This window comes from Crocodylus porosus, unplaced genomic scaffold (genome assembly GCF_001723895.1).
Source record: "Crocodylus porosus isolate Cpor-Errol unplaced genomic scaffold, CroPor_comp1, whole genome shotgun sequence".
NCBI classification, from domain to species: Eukaryota; Metazoa; Chordata; order Crocodylia; family Crocodylidae; genus Crocodylus; species Crocodylus porosus.
Window position 1 is genome coordinate 5,941,404 of NW_017728907.1, and position 19,702 is coordinate 5,961,105.

At 39.5% G+C, this 19,702-nt stretch overlaps 1 protein-coding gene across 1 annotated transcript in view; it reads left to right on the forward strand.

The window, feature by feature from the left end:
• Positions 1 to 19,702, forward strand: part of DENND1B (DENN domain containing 1B) — a 300,147-nt gene that overhangs the window by 242,579 nt on the left and 37,866 nt on the right. The window contains exons 15-16 of the mRNA XM_019530566.1: positions 4,685 to 4,786; positions 15,022 to 15,112. Coding sequence (XP_019386111.1) covers positions 4,685 to 4,786; positions 15,022 to 15,112 — 193 coding nt within the window. The remainder of the gene's footprint in view (positions 1 to 4,684; positions 4,787 to 15,021; positions 15,113 to 19,702) is intronic.

Here is a 19,702-nt window from a genome sequence, read left to right on the forward strand (position 1 = left end):
CACGGCCGCTCGTGCGCCCCGCCCCATGACAATCAGAATAGCTGAACAGATAAAATATGATAAATTTGGGCTTGAAAAACTCTGTAGTGCAAGTTAAATGTTTAGGTGGAGATGCAGTGGGGCAATAGATGCTGGTTTTGGCAGAATTCCTAAATTAAATCTCTTGAGTTGGTTAGAGGTTTTCAAACTACTGAACCTTTTCAAGCAAGGCTGCTTAAATAGATGGGAATAATAGCACAGTAATATATTCTTAAAGACCTGTTTTTTAATGTAATCTGATTCCATTTTAAATAAAATTATAGTTATAGAGTAGGGAGGTGGTTAACAGTCTTAGTCTGAAGTCAGGCAGAAGGTAAGGCAGGGTAGTATGTTGGGCTGCTGACACATGAAAAAACAGCAACAGTGCTTTACCGGAAGAGGAAGTGCATTAGTTGAGCCTGGCTCCCCAGCATCGGTAAGATCACATGCTTCAGGGGGGCTTTTGGGCACTTTTATTTAAAGCTGATTCAATCAGCTATTAGTTCAAAGTGCCAAAAAGCCCCCCTGAAGCATGTGATCTATATAGACATTGGATGAGTCAGGTCAAACTAACGCAATACACTGTGCTCAGCACAGGGGCATGCCAAACTTAAAGTAAAGCACTATTTTAGGGGTTTTTTTTCACATCTGCAGTGTTAGAGTCTAAATCTTATGGCACTGTTATGCTGCTTATAAATCAAAATTGGGCAGCTGAGGGGGGGTTGTAGATTAATTACTAAGTAGCGCTAACTAGAAATATTGTGTGTTCATGGGTGCTGGAGAGAGCAACACCCTTACTTTCTGTAAAACTATGTAATACTCCTAATTCCTCCTATGCCATATTCATTCCCTTATGCTGGGAGCTAGACTCTTGTAAAGGAATGTATTGAAAAGGGGACATTTCTTTGCACCAGTTTCCCATTCCTGTTACTTTCCATCATAGGAAACATGGCTTAGTCATATTTTCAAAACCCAATATTTGAACGTCATTTTTTCTTTATTTCAGATTCTGTGTTTCCCTAATGCATGGGTTTCATCATAGGTGGTGTTCTGTTTTCTTATAAGGTGCTTATTCATTTACAAAATATGTCTCTCTGAAAATTTCTAGGAGCAATTATTTAAAAAAGAAGAAAGAAGCACTTACTAAAAGCTGACTCAATGTCAACACCTCTACCAGGAAAAAAAAAGCATAAAACTCTTATAGGCCATTTCCTCAAAGAAAAATGAATCTAAATCGGTAGATCTTGAAGCATGCAACTTGAAATCTGTTGCACTAACAGAGGAACTAATGAAAAGACTTTTTTAAAAAAATGTTAGTCATTTGCATCTTAATAGGAGCCCTTCAGCTATCTTAGTAATGTTGATGACTTCTCTGAGAAGCCCTCAGCCACCAGAAGGGTATATGGCAATTGGAAGGTGTTCGGTAACAAGTGGAACAAAGAGACTGAAGGATTTGAGGTACAATCGTTTTTTAAAGTATTTGGTAGGTTGTTCATTCAGAGCCAACACTTGGTACAGCCTGTACAGATTAGCTGAAGTAACTTTAGTATTAGTCTCTGTGTCTTGAAAGCTGATGCCAACAAAATAACAATGACCGTGAAAAGCATTTTACCTTCCCCATAAAGGAGGGGAGGCTTATGCTGTCTAAGGCCATGTACAAATGCTCATTCCTTGCAATGTAAAATTTCCACTGCTAGGAATTATTTTGGGAGAGAGAACAGTACAGACATTCAGTCTAACCATACTCCTGTCCCTTGCTCCTTGTGTCTCCCTGAGAAGGGATGATCCTTGTCCAGGGAAAAAAATGGGCTGTGCCAAGCCTCCCAGGTCAGGGGGGCTGGAACAGTCAGGCAAAGTCCCTTGGCCACTTCTCACACTGGGGACTCCACAATGAGAAGCATGTGGGGAGGATGCTGCTCCCTGCGCTTGGCTCTCAGTGCCTGGTAGAAATTGAATATCTGCACGTGCCTAGGTAAGGTTAATGAGCTTTTTAGGCTTGTTGTGTTCTCTACGTTCTAAGATACAGCAGAGAATTTAAGCACCAGGGATTTTAGTGAGACCTAACAATCAGCATGCGCTTTACTGATTTAGGGTTGGGCTTACACATGTGTTCACATACTTCATTGATCTGGGGCTCGAGAGGTGAGTTTCTAGTCTTTTGGAAAAGTCAAGATGCAAGTAAAAATTGAGGAGGAAGGTGCTGGTAATATCAAAACAAGGTATTAACATGGCATGACAGTGGCTTCAGTGTACTATTTCTTAGGTAATACTTTAACCATGTAAAATACATATAACACACAAAGATCATTTGAAGCTAAGGGCTTGTTGCACGGTAAGTTTGGGGGCTCTTAATACCAGGATTGTCCACACATTAACACCTGAAGCTAGTTTTAAGCACTCATTATGCAGCTCAGAGTTATGCCACTCCAGGGCAGGATTATCTCTGATCCATGTTACCCAGCTTGTGTTGCCACTCTAGGCTATGCGCTTGTGTAAACACCGCACCCACCCTCCTTCCCCACTGGCCCCTATCAGATCCACTGCCCCCACTGCCCTCTCCAGCATCCTAAATTCTTGCTTATTGCCCCTCCCCCCTTTACTTGTGCCTGCCTGCATTGTCTATGCAAGGGAGCGGGCAGGGAAGGGTTAACCCACCTGCCCAGCTATTGCCATGCTGAAGAGTTATAACCTGAAAGGGAAGGGATGTAGAGTGGGGGGAACCTCAGGGCAGGGTGGAAGCCAGTCATAGAGGCAAGAACAATTCTTACCCTTCAGTCCTCCAAGCTCCTGCTGGCCTGAATGTGTGACTCTTCCAAACTCCAACTAGCACTAACACAGATCAACATATGTGGGGCTCACAATGTAAGGGATAACAACTCCCTGAGTTAGGGCTACTTCTGGACAAAATATGTTGACGTAGATCAACCTGGGGAAACACGTTCTGATAATCCTGAGGCATTGAACTGCATCATAAACTGGAATTATGGGAGAACGTGTGTAAAGTAGCACCTGACGTTGCTGGAGGTAATAGGGTTAGAAACAGAAGGAGGGAGTCATCATGGGCATAAATTTGTCTTGAAGTGGCTAGTAGTTTGTCTGAAAGGTTCCTCTCTTTCATCAAGGATCCAACAGCTGGGTGACTTTGATCCTTTTTCTTCTCAGTGCCTGAGGTGTCTTTTACCCAATCCTGACACTTCACAATGTGTAAAATACTGTGGTAGTAAAATGTTCTACTAGTTAGCTCAGATGTGGCTTGTTATATTTTATATTGGGCCAGATATTCTGCTTACACTCCCGACACCTGCCCCTTTTGCCAACAGAGTTAGGTTCTGGCACATACCTATTCTGAGTGTGGCAAATTGCAGCCCCTTTTCTGCCTCCTTCAGGACCATCATCTGAGGTTCTTGATGCACTTCTCCGCACACCTCTTCTGTTATGCACTCCCCATCTGTGGTCCCACCAAGTCCTGGGAAATCCTGGTCAACCTCCTCCTGGCTCTGCTCAAGCTAGCCACCTACCAGACCAGGAAGAAGGCAGAGTTTTTCACTTGTCATCATCCACAGACTCCTTCAACTCATTCAGGGGGGCAGTGGGGACTGGCTGATATGGTCTGCATAGTGCCCCCCTCTTCATCCCTTGTTTTTAACCTGTGGCCTTATTTCCTTCCATGTCTTCTTTTTATTTGTCTCCTGTACTCAGTTGGTATGTCCCCAGTGGCCTCCCTTATTAAGGGAGGCTTACAGTTTTCTGTGATGGGCCTAAGCCCATGATCTTTTGGCACATCAAACAGACCTGTGTCACATACCGGCAAAGAGTGGATGCTGAAAGGGAGAGTGAACTGGGTAGGACAAAGTGCTTTTTCCATTGTTCCTCTCTCACTTGCAGTCACCAGCATTTAAAGTATAGGAAGTTCTAATTCAGAGGCTGTATCCCTAACTCCCATGCTCAATAGCTACTGATTTTCCTTTCCTCCAGAAATGTGCCCAATCCCTCTCTGAATCTGGTTAAACTGTGAGCTGTGACTAGTGTCCAATAAATACTGTATGCATTTATCTGGTTATTTCCCTGAATGCTTTTGCCATAGTTTCTCAGTGCCATACACAGATCTTTAAGGTTTTCCTCATAAGCCAAATATTTTGCTGCATTAAAATTTTCTGTGGCCTCCTTCTATGTTATAATAATGCTCAGAAAAAAACAGAAGATTTTTAGATGAAATGGATAATGAAATTATTGAAAGAAAATAGTAATTCTTTCACTTTTATGTTTAAGCAAATTAGCTGTATACACATCAGTGTTGTATTCAGCACAACAAATATAAAAATATTTTGGTGATTCTTCATGACATTTTGCAATATGCTCAGAATTTCTGGTTACTGCTACTCTAGACTTGTCTGCCATTAAATCAGAGCAATATTATATTGTATTTGAGATTCATAAAGTAAGCGAATTCAGCATCAAAATGTATGAAGATAGTCTCATTTTTGTCTTTATAGAATCTTTTCTCCTTGTCTCTCCCTACTTTTATTTGAGATTCCAGAAGTACAAATGTGTTTTAAAGGGAAATAACTGTATATACTAGCTTTTAAGGAGAAAAAAATGATAGTGGGAAATTCTAAATGAACCAGTACATAAGAGTTACCTTCTAACTCACTTTGTTTAAATTTAGGGAGAGCCTATCACTTTCTGCGAGGACAGTTTTGTGAAGCATCGTTCCAGTGCTGTTAAGCACTTCCTGGAAACTGCAGTGAATCTTCAACTTTTTAAACAGGTAGGATATGATAAGATGACATATACGCTCTCCTTTCTGCATCTATCAGGCTCCTTCTAGATGTTACAGGTATCATACTATTAACTGATGTTGAGGGGGCATCAGTATTTGAAAGCACTCAAGAAGATCAGCTGGAAATGTAAAAAAGAATGGGAACAACAAATGTTTAACTCCATTGAGTGTACAAAGGGGTATATGTTGCAGCCATGTCTGTATAAGACACATAGACACATTTGGTTACAACATATACCATGCTTTAGCCATTAGAAAATGTAAACTTCAATGCTAACCAAGAAAGAGGAATTTTTTACCTCCCTGACTAGCACCGGACATCTCCAGGGATAAAGCCTGCCCAATCAGCTTATCAAAGATCAACTCTCTCACAAAAGGACTCTGAATAACCATGGAGAAAAAACTCCCACCCTCTACATCCCCTATGCAAAATGAAGTTTCTTTTCTACCTGGGAGATCTCTTACAATCTTTGAATTCTCCTCAGCCTGAAGAAGGGTGTTTGGATCAAAAAGGTTGCTAAGAAAGAAATTGTTTTGCTACTATTTTGTTGGTCTAATAAAAGATATCACCTCTAACCCAAGAGTATGGTTTGAGTGTACCAAGAACTGTCCCAGTGCTGTTGTGTCTCCATCACAATCAGGTGCATCTCTCTCCAGAACAAGTCAACAACTCTTCTGAAGAGAAAAAGCAAGGAGCTCTCAGCTTCATAGATCTCTTCAATACTGATTTATTGGCAGAGGACCTAAGCATCTAACACTTTACTAGATGGAGATTTCATTTGATTTATAGACTGGATTTGAACTGTATTTATAGCTTTGATAGAGTTCACCAACCACATAAACAGAGAAGTTTACAAAGTCAAGACTTCAGCCAGCTAAGTACCTTCCTGGCTTCAAGAGTTATCAAATAGAAACCTGAGAATCTATATATTTACGTTGACCATAAGGAAAGTGAGGACATCTGGGACACTGCTCCTCTATCTCATGCTCTCACAAGTCACTGGGGGCAGAGGAGGGTGGCATGGTGCCTGCCTGCCTGCTTGCAAAGCACTCCTGGCCAGACTGCGCAGTTGCACCTTTATGTTTTCAGGATGCCCATTATAAATCTCAGCAGCCAACTGAGACCAACCTCAAATCCATGACTGTCTCGGCTAAACCTGGAAATACAGTCACCTTATATATATACATGTGACAACTATAGGTGTCATAGGGCTTGCTGCCACTGCCCTGAGCTTATTTCCTTGGTGGTGACAGGGTGAACCTCGGCTTCAGATCACCTGGTCTGCTAGGAGGTTGGTCTTATGTTTCTTGCCTGCCATGACCTTGATGTTATATTGCTAGAAGGCAATGCCCAAGGTCTCAATCTCTGTTTTCTTCTGTGGGGCTCCAAACCTCCCTTTTACCCCACCCTAGGCTCTCCAGATGGCACTCATCGTTCTCTGCAGCCAGATCTTAATGCTGCCTGTTGGTCTATTGTTCCACCCTCAGCCACCAGGGTGACCATCAGGTTTAGTTAAGCACACACCCTTCCAGGGCTGGCCTTGGCCTGCCCTCAAATATCCAAAAAAAAGAGAAAAGCAAAACCCAGCTGCTCTCACTCTCTCTGTCAGACTCGGTCCATGTCCCCTTCACCTGGAGTCAGGCTGTCATGTCCAAATCACAAGAAAAAAAAGCAGTTAATCCAGTCACTGCTCTTCACAGTCCTGCCCTGGCTTACTTGTGAGCATTCACAGTCCCAGTAGGATCTCTCCTATGTGCAACAAGGCTCTAACCTGAAAACAGCAATTCTCCTAGCCTCTCCCCAAGATCCTCAGCTGTCACTCCGCTCCAGGGATTATCAGAAGCCTTGGGAGTGCAGGCCTCCACCTGCCTCCTTCTCCGGGTCATACCTTCAGTGTTTCTCCAGCAGGTTGCGCAACACTTGAACTGCTGGGTTGCTCAGCCACTCCCCTCTCTGCGGCTTGCAGGGAATCAACCCCCCTCTGCCCCTCTGTGGGGCCAGAAATACCTCTGAGCAGCCTCCCTTCTCCAATCCGGAGTGAGATGTTGCTCTGAAAGTGTGGTGATTGCTTCTCTTCCCTTCCGGTCTCCAGCTGCAGCCCCACCGGCCCTCCATGCTGTAAGTGTTCCTTGCTTTCGCTTTCCCCGTCTGTTGCGGCTGGCTGCTTTTCTTCTCCTGACCTCCCCTGCCCAGCGTGTAAGGCACCTCGTGGCTTTTGTTTACTCTCTCTCACTCCTCCTCAATATAGCGTAACCTCATAAACCAAGCACCTGCTGGAAATTTGAAAATTCTGGATTTTTGAAACCAGAGCAGCAGCACAGTGACGGGGAGGAGAGGTGGAAGGAAGCGGCGGCTGGTCCCGGAGTGGTGGATGGAGGCGGCAGCCACCATGTGCAAGCTTCCCCATTTGTGGCCGGTCCCGGGGCAGCAGCCACATGTGGAGCAGCGATGCAGGGTGTTGGATGGTAATGGCCGCTGCCGCGTGCAATCTTCCATCTTCATGTCCGGCAGTAGCATATTTTTAAAAAGGGCCATATTTTCAAGAATTCCAGATTTTTGATATCTGTATTCATAAGCTTATAATGTATTGAGCCTGGATGAGCCTAAATTGCTGCTTTTAGGAGGAATTGCACAGAGCAATAATAACTTTAATTGTAGTCTTCCCACAATGTGACTAGCTTCAGTTAAATTTGTTAAATACTCCTTTCCATAATATGATCTCCTCTTTTTCTTCACTCTCCTTTCCATTTCCTTATATAATTGTGGTGTTTGACAAAACACTGAGACCAAACAATAAACCTGTAGAAGAATAATCTTCTCTGCTTGTGGATAAAATAGGAAAACTTCCTAAGGGTGGGGTGAGAAAACTTCTAAAAAAAATCTTGGTGTAATTAAGGCTGACTCCAGCAGGTTCAAATATGCTTAACTAATAAGTTGGCTTCTCTGCAGTTGTATTGCCATAATAAATAAGGAAAAAAAATACTGGATGTAGGATCTTTTAATTCTCTATTAAAAATGGGTACATTGATATCAAGCATTACAGAGATATTTTACACATTATTAAATGTCTAGAACAAGACCAGTCAGAGAACAAGTTATACAATATTTGAACGTCATTATTTGGCTTTTAAAACTAGCATTTAAAACCTTCAGCCCCAGAGGCATTAATAGATATCTTATATATGCTGAAATATTTGAATTTTGATAGGACTGTATCCTCAGGTTAGTATATTGGTGCTATTTTTAATAATGAACACAGGGCCTTTCCTTTAACTTTGATTTGATGTGGTTCCTCGTACTTCTCTAATCCACAACCCAAGCTGCCTCTTCTCCAACAGTTTCCCCATGACAATTGGGCTGCTATCAAGGTTGTTTGTATTTAGCTAAGTTGAGTTTGTTTGTTTCCTGATAATGAGCATCCTTAATACTAAAAAATAATACGCAAATGCAGCCTAGACAACCAGATTGGGGTGCCTGGTTTTTTAATGCATTTCTTTACGTAAATTACATGCACGCTCTATATCTGCTACCATTATTGGCAGATTCTAGAAGATTCCAGAAAGTGGCATACATGAAGGTGACCATACCATCTGGGAATTGAACCAGTTGTGGAATGAGATCTTTAGTTAATCAGTTGGAAAAGAAAAGGAGGCTTTTGTCCAACAGAAATCCATGCCCTGCCACCGAAGTCGATGGTACTTCTTAGTGGCTCCAATGCTTCAGTGTAGTGTATTGCCCCTGGAGAGAAGCTAATTCAAGCACCATTAAATGGCTCTTTCAACTCCCACTACAGTGCAGGCCCTATTAACAACCTTAACTTTGCCCTGAAGTGATTCTGTACTGTGAATGCACGGTTATGATTCATTGGTATCGGTGTTTCTGGTCCCAGATCAAATTGAACTGACGTTTAAAGATGCTTTAATTTTTTTCATGTTGTTTTCTTCATAGTGTCTCTAGAAGACCGATGCCTGTATAATGAAAATCAATGGGACCTCAGTGTAGCCATTTTATAGAATCTTTTTGCAGTGCAGAATGTGGCCATTATTTCTCCATTGACTTGGCATTATTTTTAAACTGAAAGAACTCTCTATATAATAAACTTCATAGCCCTAAAAGCACTTGATGCTCTTCTTTCTAGCACGTTTGCTGACTGGACTTTTAGCTTTTCCCTAAACCCATTAAAGACTCTTCAATTTTTAAACCAAGCTAGCTTTATTGTTCAATTCTTAAAAGGGATTTTATTTCATTAAATGAGTCTTTGTACCTGGGAACAGGTCCTTATTTTTAATAAATAATTCAGGTATGACAATTTTACCTTCAGGCTGAAGAGCATGTATTATCTTAGATTTAATAGTTGTGTTATTCCTTTTGTCTCTGCTGCATTTTTCAGCCCTGGGACTGGCATTTTAATGTTTGATATCTAGATGCTGATTTTTTTCCAGTCCTAAGCAAGCTTTTTTTTTAATTCGGAGGACATTGCAATACTTTTGTTAAACCTGATGTTAGAAGACTGAAAATTAGCTATTTGTTTAGAACATTAAACATTATTTATTGAATTGTATTTTGGATGAAAATATCAACATCCATTCTTAGGAAATATCTGTACAAGCCTGAAGATTCACAAAGGTATATACAGTTTACCAAACATATTTTCTACTGTATCCTATATTATGATATTTTCCCTAGCATTGAGACCAAACAGTTGACTAGTAAATAAGAAAAGGTGTGGCATTAAAAGGAAAAATATATAAAAAAGATATAAAGAATATTGCAAGTTATTTAAATTGAAATAATTTGAGGTTTAATAGGTAAGTAGCATGTTGCACTTTCTCCAACAGTCAAGGGATTTCATGTAGATGAGAGCCAAGTCTGCTGTGTTTACTGTTTTATACTTATTTCATGTGCATAATTCTGTTACTATACTTTTATTCATAAATTTTCTTGCTTCTGTCATACATCCCATTTGTAAGTGAATAGCTAATGCTTCCCTATATTTTGAATTAGTTTTATTGCAGTGTATGCTTTACATTTCTGTAACTTGCATTCTCTAAAGGTATAGTCCATCAGCTTCCTCCATCTTGGATGTTAGCTCAGTTATGTGAGACTCCCTTAGCATTTCCAGAATTTTGAGTCTGGGAAGACAGCAGTAGCAGGGAAGAAGACAGATGGATCAAGTGTCTCTGAGGTTTAACTGCTGTAGTCCAAATAATTCTGTCCATTGCTTCTTGACTCTGATCTGGGATGTGACTGGGATTTAATGCCCTCTGCCTAGCCACTGATTATGTCCTCTTATAGTTTCATAGTTTGTATGGTTGGAAGGGACCTGAGCAGATCATTGAGTCTGACCCCCTGCCATGGCAGGAAAGAGTACTGGGGTCAAACGACCCCAGGAAGGTGTTCATCTAGCCATCTCTTAAAGATCCCCAGGGTAGGAGCCAGCACCACTTCTCTTGGAAGTTGGTTCTAGATCCTAGCCACCCTGACAGTGAAGTAGCGCCTCTTGATATCTAGCCTAAATCTACTCTCTGCCAACTTTCCCTCTTCATTCTTTCCCCTGAAATTAGCCGTTTTGGTAAATTGCATAAGCTATGGGACCTTTTCTTCATCATTCTGATGCATTTTATTGCATGCATGTTTATTATTTCAGTTCTTCGGTGTGTATTTTCCTTTCCTGGTGTAACAACACCCCATCAGGATTACAACAGTTTTTTTCTGTTGGTGAATTGTTCAGAAGAAGAAAGCACACTGCTCAGCAGCTTTAACCCATGCAGAAGAGCTGTGCAACAGAAAACAGTGCATGTTGCTGTGTCTACCTAGAAATCAGTCTGAGTGCACAAAGGGTAGTACACATACATCTAGTTGTCATGCCAGGGGAAACATCTCCCAAATCTCCCTGGAGCATCCAAGGGAGCTACCTGTAAGTCTGGCAAAGAAAGAGGAGACAAGAATATACAACATATGCACGTCAAAAGAGTCTGGTGCTCCAGACCAGTGCGTAAGAGTAACTGCATGCTTCACCCATCCCAGAAGCTCCAGTCACTGCTTTATAAAGCTGTGTTGATGCACCTAGCTCCCTATTTTACAACTGTGGCCTGCTTCTGCTGCTTTAATGACATGATTGCATGTGAGTGTCACTCATCAAACCAACTCATTGTGTGAGGTTTGATTCTCTTCCCTCTACCCTACTTGCACCCTCCCCATTCACCAGAAATTTACTTTTAATTGACTTTTAGGATTTTTGTCTCCTGCACAACCAGCAGTATTGGTTGGATCATTCAGAGGTCATTGGCCATTTCCTGCAAGGGGTGCCACACAATACTCTGCAGGGAACTTCATCTATGAGGGGTGATCAGAAAGTTGTAAGATTTAGCTTTTATTTTAAAGAATAGTGTACAAACAACATTTTTATGAGCTGTCCCCTTCAAAGTAATCTCCCCCAGATGATATGCATTTGTTCCAAAGTTCCTGCCACTTTTGGAAGCGATGCTGGAAGTCTTCAGCTGTGAGTTTTTTGAGTTCTGCTTTCACATTCTTACAGATGCTTGGAATGTCATCAAATCTCCTTCCTTTCAGCTTCATTTTGATTTTTGGGAACAGAAAAAAATCAAATGAGGCAAGGTCAGGTGAATATGGAGGGTGTGGTATCACAGGAATGGGTTTTTTTCAGCCAAAAATTCTTGAATGGAGACAGCAATGTGTGAAGGAGCATTGTCATGGTGCAGAAACCATCGACCATTTTCACACAGCTCTCAGCAGTTTCTTCTAACTTTATCCCTCAATTGAATTAAAACCTCTTTATAAAAGGCCTGATTGATTGTTTGACCACTTGGTACAAATTCCTGAAGAACAGTACCCCGAACATCAGGTCTTAGAACTTTTTGATCAAACCACATATATTCTCAGATGACAACATTATTTAACTGTGCAGGTTTTGTATGTCTTCTACTGAAAATCTAAGAATGAACTATAGGAGTGGTACTGGAATGATTTTTTTTTTTTCTAGCAGTGAGCACCAAAAATAGATTCTCTGGGTGCATCTCCACAAGCAGGAATGTGCGTTCCCCAGGGACAACTAGCAATGACACGTATTTGTGCCACTTCTATTTGTCCTTGGGGAACGTGCCTGCACACATGTTCTGGTGCATGGCATGTTGCCCCAGGTGGGGTAGGGGAGGCTGGGTACAGCACCTGGGCTGGCCTTAAAATCCTTATATGGGGCACTGGGATCCTCCCAGAGCTCCAGGTGCTCAGAGCATGGCTAGCAGGCGGAGTGTGGCTCTGGCCAGCCAAGCTCCAGTTTCAGGCAGTACACGCTGCCACCATGTGTGCCATCCTACTTTTTTCTGGTGTGGGTTTATTTGACACTGGGTTCTCCTGCTGTTAATCTTGCCCCCCCTGTGCTGCCAACTGGCAGTATGGTGACTGCCTGCATATGCAGTGCATGTGGTCTGCAGCACCACAAACCACACACATGGGTTTGTCTGGATGCACCCTCTGTATCCAAAAGTAGGAGCTTTTGCTACCTGAATAACAAAACAAGATTTATTATCTTTGAAGACTATGGACAAAAAGCATCACCATATGTAAATGTGTGATGTTAACATTACCTACCATTTCTACTATGTAGTACTTTTAAAAGAACTACATTACTCTCCCTTTTTAGGACTCAGAAATAAGTAACTATCTTCTTTCAAGTAGATTCTCCATTTTTTTTCTTAACAGTTATATCTGGCAGTATTTATATTAAATGTCTTATTAAACTAATCCTTGCACTGAAGGTTCAAAATTAACCTCTCCATTTTCTGTTGATACAATTTACCAAATGATGGGTATGTCTATAAATCATATGTTGGTTTGTGGCATGGAATGAATTCATAACTTTCCCCAAAAAGATAATGTCTTACAGTTCAAAGGCTGTTTCTCCACTGTGGTAGCTAAAAATGCACTTATCTATCTTTCTTACTGTGAAATAATCCAGTGTTCCCATAGTGGTCTGACCATGAACCAAACCTATTTGGAAAAGAGCCGAATTGGAGTCAAAATGAAAAAGTAAAACGGAATGTAGCCAAGAAACAACAGGGAATGATTATCTTCGACAGCATGTTCTCTTTTATTATTGCTGCTGGAAGTTTTTGTTCTCTAAGACGGGAGTTTGTTTCATGTCATCAGTCTATTCATTGACAAGCATCAGATTGTCACTCACAGTACTGTTTGGATAATCTGTGATAATATATGACATTTAGCCAAATAATTAATTCTACTAGCTCCTAGGTATTATTATAGTAAGAGTGAATAACTAGTAACTTGCTTGGAATTGAAATGTATAATCGCTAAAATGCTTTCTCAGTTTATCTTTGCAGAGACTAGATGTAGCCCACTCAAACTAGAATAGATGGATTACTTCTTGAAAGCATTCTAGAAATGTCAGATTTATAAAAATGTGCTAGTCTTAATCCTTTAAAGCAATTCAGTCTTTAGAAGAATGTTATCTTTTCTGGGAGGTGATATTCTATTATTGTTTACTTTACTTTCATTTTTCTTTCTATTTTGATATATTTGGTCTCATTTTCATCCTTCTTATGTACAATGTATTTATACAAATCATGTAATTCTAACATCTGTATTAGGACAAGTGCTCGAAGGGGGATCTGTAAATCCATTAACTGAAACTGTCTTTGCACGTGAAAATGTTAACCCTTGGGCCTTCTCCAGACCTTACATTTGTTGTGGGATATATGCAAATTCCGTGCAACAAATGATAACATACCAGATGCTAAAAGAATTTGTCCCAGGATAAAAATTGCTGATCTGCTACAAAAATGGCAGATCTGTGACAAATCACTTTAAACAGCAAGTTCTTTGTAATGCCAGCAAAAATGTAACATCTGGCCTGGTAAGGAGACTGCCACAATCCCACTGTGCTCTGGTCTGCCCAGGGGTGAGCTGTCAGGGAGCTTTGGAGGCCACTGTGTCCTGCGCTCGCAGGATAGACTCCAGCCAATTTTCAGGCTGCCCAGGAGCCAGGCTCACAAGTCTGCCAGTGGGCCTGTGCAGCTTAATGACAGGGTTCCCCTGCAGGTCAGGGGAGCTATGGAGCAGCCCCCTATTGTCCTCCTGTTGGAGAACATGTCTTTGCTGGGGTCCAGCCAGGGGGTGTTGAATATGTGGCTGGCCACATCACTTTATTTTTTTATAGTTCTACAAACTTTAGAGGCGAAGTCAAGAGGTATATATACACACATTTACATGCAGGTATCTGTTTGGACCTGAAAAACATGGCTGCATTGGCAAGCATGTTCACACAAACAGGTGGAGGCTCATAGAGGGCCAGCTTAAAATATGGCCTTGTATCACACACTGGTTTTATTTGAGCACTTAAGAGCATGAAATTCCTGTACTTTTAAACAAAACATTCTTCCAACCCAAATATTGCTGTTCCCACAAATCTGTGTAGCTAGCAGCCACAAATTTCTTCTCTCTCAATTGCAGTAGTTTTGTTCCAAGATCTCTTCCATTTAGTCTTGTTTCATAGAGCTTCTATCCTGGTAGAGTCTCTGTTCTCAGCCAGAACACATGCATCAGACACTTGCATGAGTATCAGGTAACCAAGTTATGCCTTTATTTGACTAGAACTGATTGGAAATTCTCCAAATTTTGACAAAGTATTTTCTAAATTTTGACAAAATATTGAGTCAGCAATGCTTAGCCAAAAGACATCAAGGGCATGAGATGGAGCAAGTTCATTACACCACAAATGCAGCTTGAAGTGACTTAGTGACAATCATTTTAAACATGAAATGAAGGGTTTTTAATGGAATAAACTAGCAAGCATGCTCTCCTAGCATCAACAATAAAAAAAGAATGTGTTTGAAAGTAATTTCAAGATCCTTTCAAAATAAGATTATGAGAATTTCATTCAGGAAATAATCTTGGGTATCACATACATACCACAGGCTTAAATTTTCTCTCTTTCATGTACACAGTAGAAAATCAGAAAAAAAATACTAGTGGCATTGAACTGATTGTGTCAGTGATAATATTTCTGCTACTACTATCATATCCACTATTACACAAGTCCCCTAAAAGTATTATAGTGTTCTTGGGATATGTTATATTCTCTCTAACTTACATACGATGGATATACTTTCACTTAACATTCTGAACCTTAAAGAAGGATCAACTTAGTTTTGACTCAATTTTTTTTTTTTTTTTAACATTCCAGTTTATTGATGGCCGACTATCAAAATTAAATGGAGGAAAGAGATTCTCTGATGCTTTTGAGGAAGAGATCACTTCAGGAGGCTTTTCTGGAGGTATGAAATTATTTAAAGCATGTTTTTATGTATCTCTCTATCTCCCATTGGAACAATTGAAGATGACATCCTCTTGACATTGATGAATGTAACTTTTGCCTAACAGCTTAACTATTATAACTGATTAAATGTTTTTTTTTTTCATTTTTAGTAGTGCTTCAGTCCCTTTATATTATTAGTAAGATGGGTAACTACCTGTTTAGCTAAACAGTTCAGTGTATTTAAAGAAGATGAATAGATTAATAAGCAATTCTTACAAAGTCATGATAAAACATTATATTAGTAATTATTATTACAGGATTTTGCTTCCTAATGTCTTATCTTTTAATAATTATTAATTATTTTAAAAGTTTATCTAATTTTATTCCATGCACCTAATTTTACGTCTATCCTATACCTAAGTAATAGCAAGAAATCTTGGAAGAAATATGGCTGTTTCATGCAGAATACGCTGAAATGTGACAATGTAAAATTTACCTTACTCGTAAACAAATGTTCAGTTCCCTGTGTTTATATGTTCAGTTATATTAGTTGACTTCATGTTTAAATAAACTTTTACATCTTCTTGGTTCTACTAGCCATGCAGAGTCAACACCTTTAAGAATGTGTAAGGTATATCTAAAACGTGTCCAACATAATTGTTTTATAATTTGTAGTTATATGGCACCAATTATTGTCAGTTGTATTGGCTACAAAAATAATTTTACAGAGTGGAGTCACTGCTTTCTGTATAAATGTGAAATGTCTCACGCAAATCAAATTCACTAAGTCACTTAAGCAGCTTTCAGTATTCTATTATAAAGCTACATTAAAGCTCAGGCCCATGAAGGACTTTTCCTGGCTGACAAAATTTTCCAGCGTTGTAAGGTTTCCATAACTGATGCTGTATTGTGCATTGTTATCCCTTTGCCCTCCACTCTTGTTTGTGTTAATACCTAGCTACAAAATTACTTTTTCTCCCTTCATTCCACCCCCATCCTCCTCCACTCTTGCATTTAAATCTGGTCCATAGTTAATTTTACTGTGATATGAATGAGAGGATGGAAGTTCAGCCATGGAGAATGGAGTCATACCAAGGTTTAGTCATTTTCCTCCTTCCTTTAGGGTAGCCTACTCAGACTGTTTTATAAATAGTTATATAGCGGACATGTCCATTCAGATGGGTAATGTCAATACCTAAAGTTACATTGTCTCCTGCAGTTAAGAGGTCAAGAGACTGCAGTGAAACTGCATTAGAACTTGGATAAAGTTAGTTTCCTGGCTCTACACTGATATGCTTTGTCAACCACATGTCTTACCTGGCTATGCTCATGAGGGAATGATCAGCTTCAATAGCAGTTTTGTGTTAGATTGTATTGTGTCCTTACTTTTCAAGTCAGACAAGCTGTATATTGCCAGGTTGTGGACAAATTGCTTAGGGCATATATTCAATATTTACATAACTGCTGTCTCATTATCATTATGAGGTGCAGGGCTAGCAAGAAGTATGTGATCGAAGGTGACATTTTATGACACTAATGGGGTAGAACTATGATCCTTTTCATAGTTAAGTCCCATCAACTTTAGCATTGGCTCAAGGTTTTACAAAATTGGGTGGAGTCCATGTTTCTGAAAAGTCACAAAAAGTCAGACTGAGCTATGCATTGTTGAAAGGACAAGTGAAAACATCATGAAGAATAGTGAAAAGAATTGCATGCTATTGATTCAAAAGAAAGGCTGTTTAAGGATCTTTTTCCATATCATTTGTGTTGTTTGTATGTGTTAAATTATATGCTGGCAAATGCAATTAAATTATGCAAATAATTTATTGCAAATTTTAGAGCAAAATTTCCATTTAGCCAATCTTTATTCAAATAATATATTTTTTAAATAAAGTGCATAAAAATGTATATTTTTATGGTGAAAAAAAGTGTAGCCTACCACATCAAAATAGCATTTAATAAGTTTTGACCTTTTTTACATGGGTTCTTCTGTTTACATTATCTTTAAAAACTATCAATATAAGATTAAATGCTCAGATTATTGTGGCTCAGTCTTTAGCTCTTTTCTTGCACAGTTGGGTAGGTCTGTTGGAAGGGCAGAATCAATTTAGTATCTTTGTCTATGCTTTTCTAGGTATGCTGTGTGAGCAAAAAACAGCACTAATTGTTGTATAAGGTGATGGGGAATTTGATTCCCCACCTGCTCTAAAACTTTTAAAATCAATTTTTGAGAGTAAATATCAAGTGAAAGTAAGCAGAGGAGAAAGTGCAGGCTTGGAGCAATGTTAAGATCACGTTTTCAATACTCCCCTTCCAAGGGTAGTGCTAAATTTTAGGATATTAAGAATGCTAATAATTTGTCCCATTTTCTTCTTCCTTTAGTCTCTCTTTCTTTCTAGTTTCCCTTTTGGCCTAAGGCCAGAACATATGAAATGAGTTATACCACCAAAAATCTTTGCTTTAATTTTGGTCAATTTTGAAAAGTTGTTAGAAACTAGTAGCAACCTTTCTTGTGGTGCTAGTGTACAATTCACACTTCCTGTGCTGCTTCAGTTAAACTTCTTGGCTCCATGTCATGTCTGGCGAAAAATTAAAGTCTTGGAATTCCCAGCAAATTACTCTTCTATATCAATGGGTAAAAAGAGGGAGAGAAAAAAAACAGCTTCGGTAAGAAATTAAACTCAGAATTGCCTCTCCTTCTGTAACAACACACAGTTGTGCCTTGGCACTTATTATCTCATTTTGTTTGTTTTTTATTGGCATGTGATTTGGTAATAACTGTTGCAAATATATTTTGCTCATCTGTAGAGTATTTTTTCATCACATGGATTTATTGCAGAATTTAATAATGAAAGCTATCTATAAATATTTGCATTTTTCAGGTATTTTTTAAAATGTAGGTTGACAATTTTGGTGTTACTGATAATGAAGAAATAAGATGCCTTGGATCTTTGTTGGGAATGTTAGCTTTATTATCAGGATTCACCATTTTCCAGTATAAATTTCAGTAGTTCAAATATGGCACAAGTAAAATTGGTGTTTTCTTTTCTATCTTCTTGGCTGAATATCTGATTTTTTTCTTGGGACTTTTGCTTCACTCATTGAGTAGAAAATGACAAAACTTTGGAAGGATCTCTCGTATTTAAGCCTTTCCAGCAGAAGATTGGACTGAAAAATTGAAAATAATTTATTAGACTTATCTTCTCTAGTTTCTGGAAAACCACTATTAGTAGGGACCCTGAAAAATACAGTACAAGTATCTGAATTTCTCCATAAAACAGGAGCAAATGTTGTTTTTTTGTTTCAGTGGGCTTTATATTGGGCCTTAAATGATTGTATAGGTATGACTACCACAAGTCTGAACAATAAAATGTGATATTAACAAAATGCATTTATTTAAAGTGTGCCTAGTTTGTTACTTTAGTGTGTTAGCTGTGGTAACATTTTAACATATTGTGAGGAAATAATTTATTTGTATATACTATGTCTGGGAGTGAATCAGGTGTGACGAGTCAAATTTGAGGGAGAAATATTCTGTCATTGCTATGTAGGTTATTGGCTATGGCACTTCTGCTGGAGATATATGATCATAGCTAAATCCATTAAAATCTCTTTCCCAACTTGGCATCCCTTTCACTCATAGCACCATTCCTGAGAACTTGGCTATCTCAAAAGTGCTTACAAGGAATTTAGTGAAGTGGCATGCGGGTTTTAAATCAAAGCTTTCTGCTGCCTGGTACAAGTCCAAACGGCTAAATCCCATCACTTGTCTCACTCAGGAATTGTTGGATTACATTTTACAATTGTCTAATTAATCCTCAGACATGTTCTATGAATGAGGGTTGTTGGTGTTTTGGCTTTTCACTAGCCAATGTAACAGCAGAATTCCATCCTGGCTCTAGTTCTTAGATTGATTACACAGAGCCTAAGAGGCATTTTTTAAAAAGCCTGTATTGTCAAGTGATATCAGTATGTTCCTTGCAAAATTGATAAGTGCCTTGTTTGAACTTCATTCTTGTGAGCTCAGATACCTTGGGTGGAAGCTTTCATTCATGGTAACTAACACTGTGACCCCCTCTACACATTACACTTATGCCACAATGTGTTAATCATGGCATAAATTGCAAGAATGCTACACATGCACCCAATTTAAAGTGCCATAAAATGGCAAACCAGCCATAAAAATATTCTACAAATAATGTTCTACATAGGACACTTTTATGGCTGTTGTGTATGGTGCCTTAAACTGAATTCATGGCATTTCTGGGACTGACAATCCCAGACACACTGACCAGGTGTCCAGGACTGACAGTCAGCTGACTTGCAAGCACTGGGCTTTCCACTTCATGGTGCAGAAGGAGTTCAGGATCATGAGCATGGTATGTAGAAAGGGTGCAGCTGGGATCTGACCCCGATACCAAACTTGTGCCTCCTGCCATATATGCATGGTATGATTGTTGGGATCAGGGATTGGATCCCAGAGCACCCTTAAACATGTGCCAGGAGACTATAATTCACAAGTGTCAGTAAATTCAAGTGGTCATTCTGCTCTTAAACTCAAACCAAACAGCCATCAATCTTGCATATTCAGGTGAAAAACCTTCTAAAT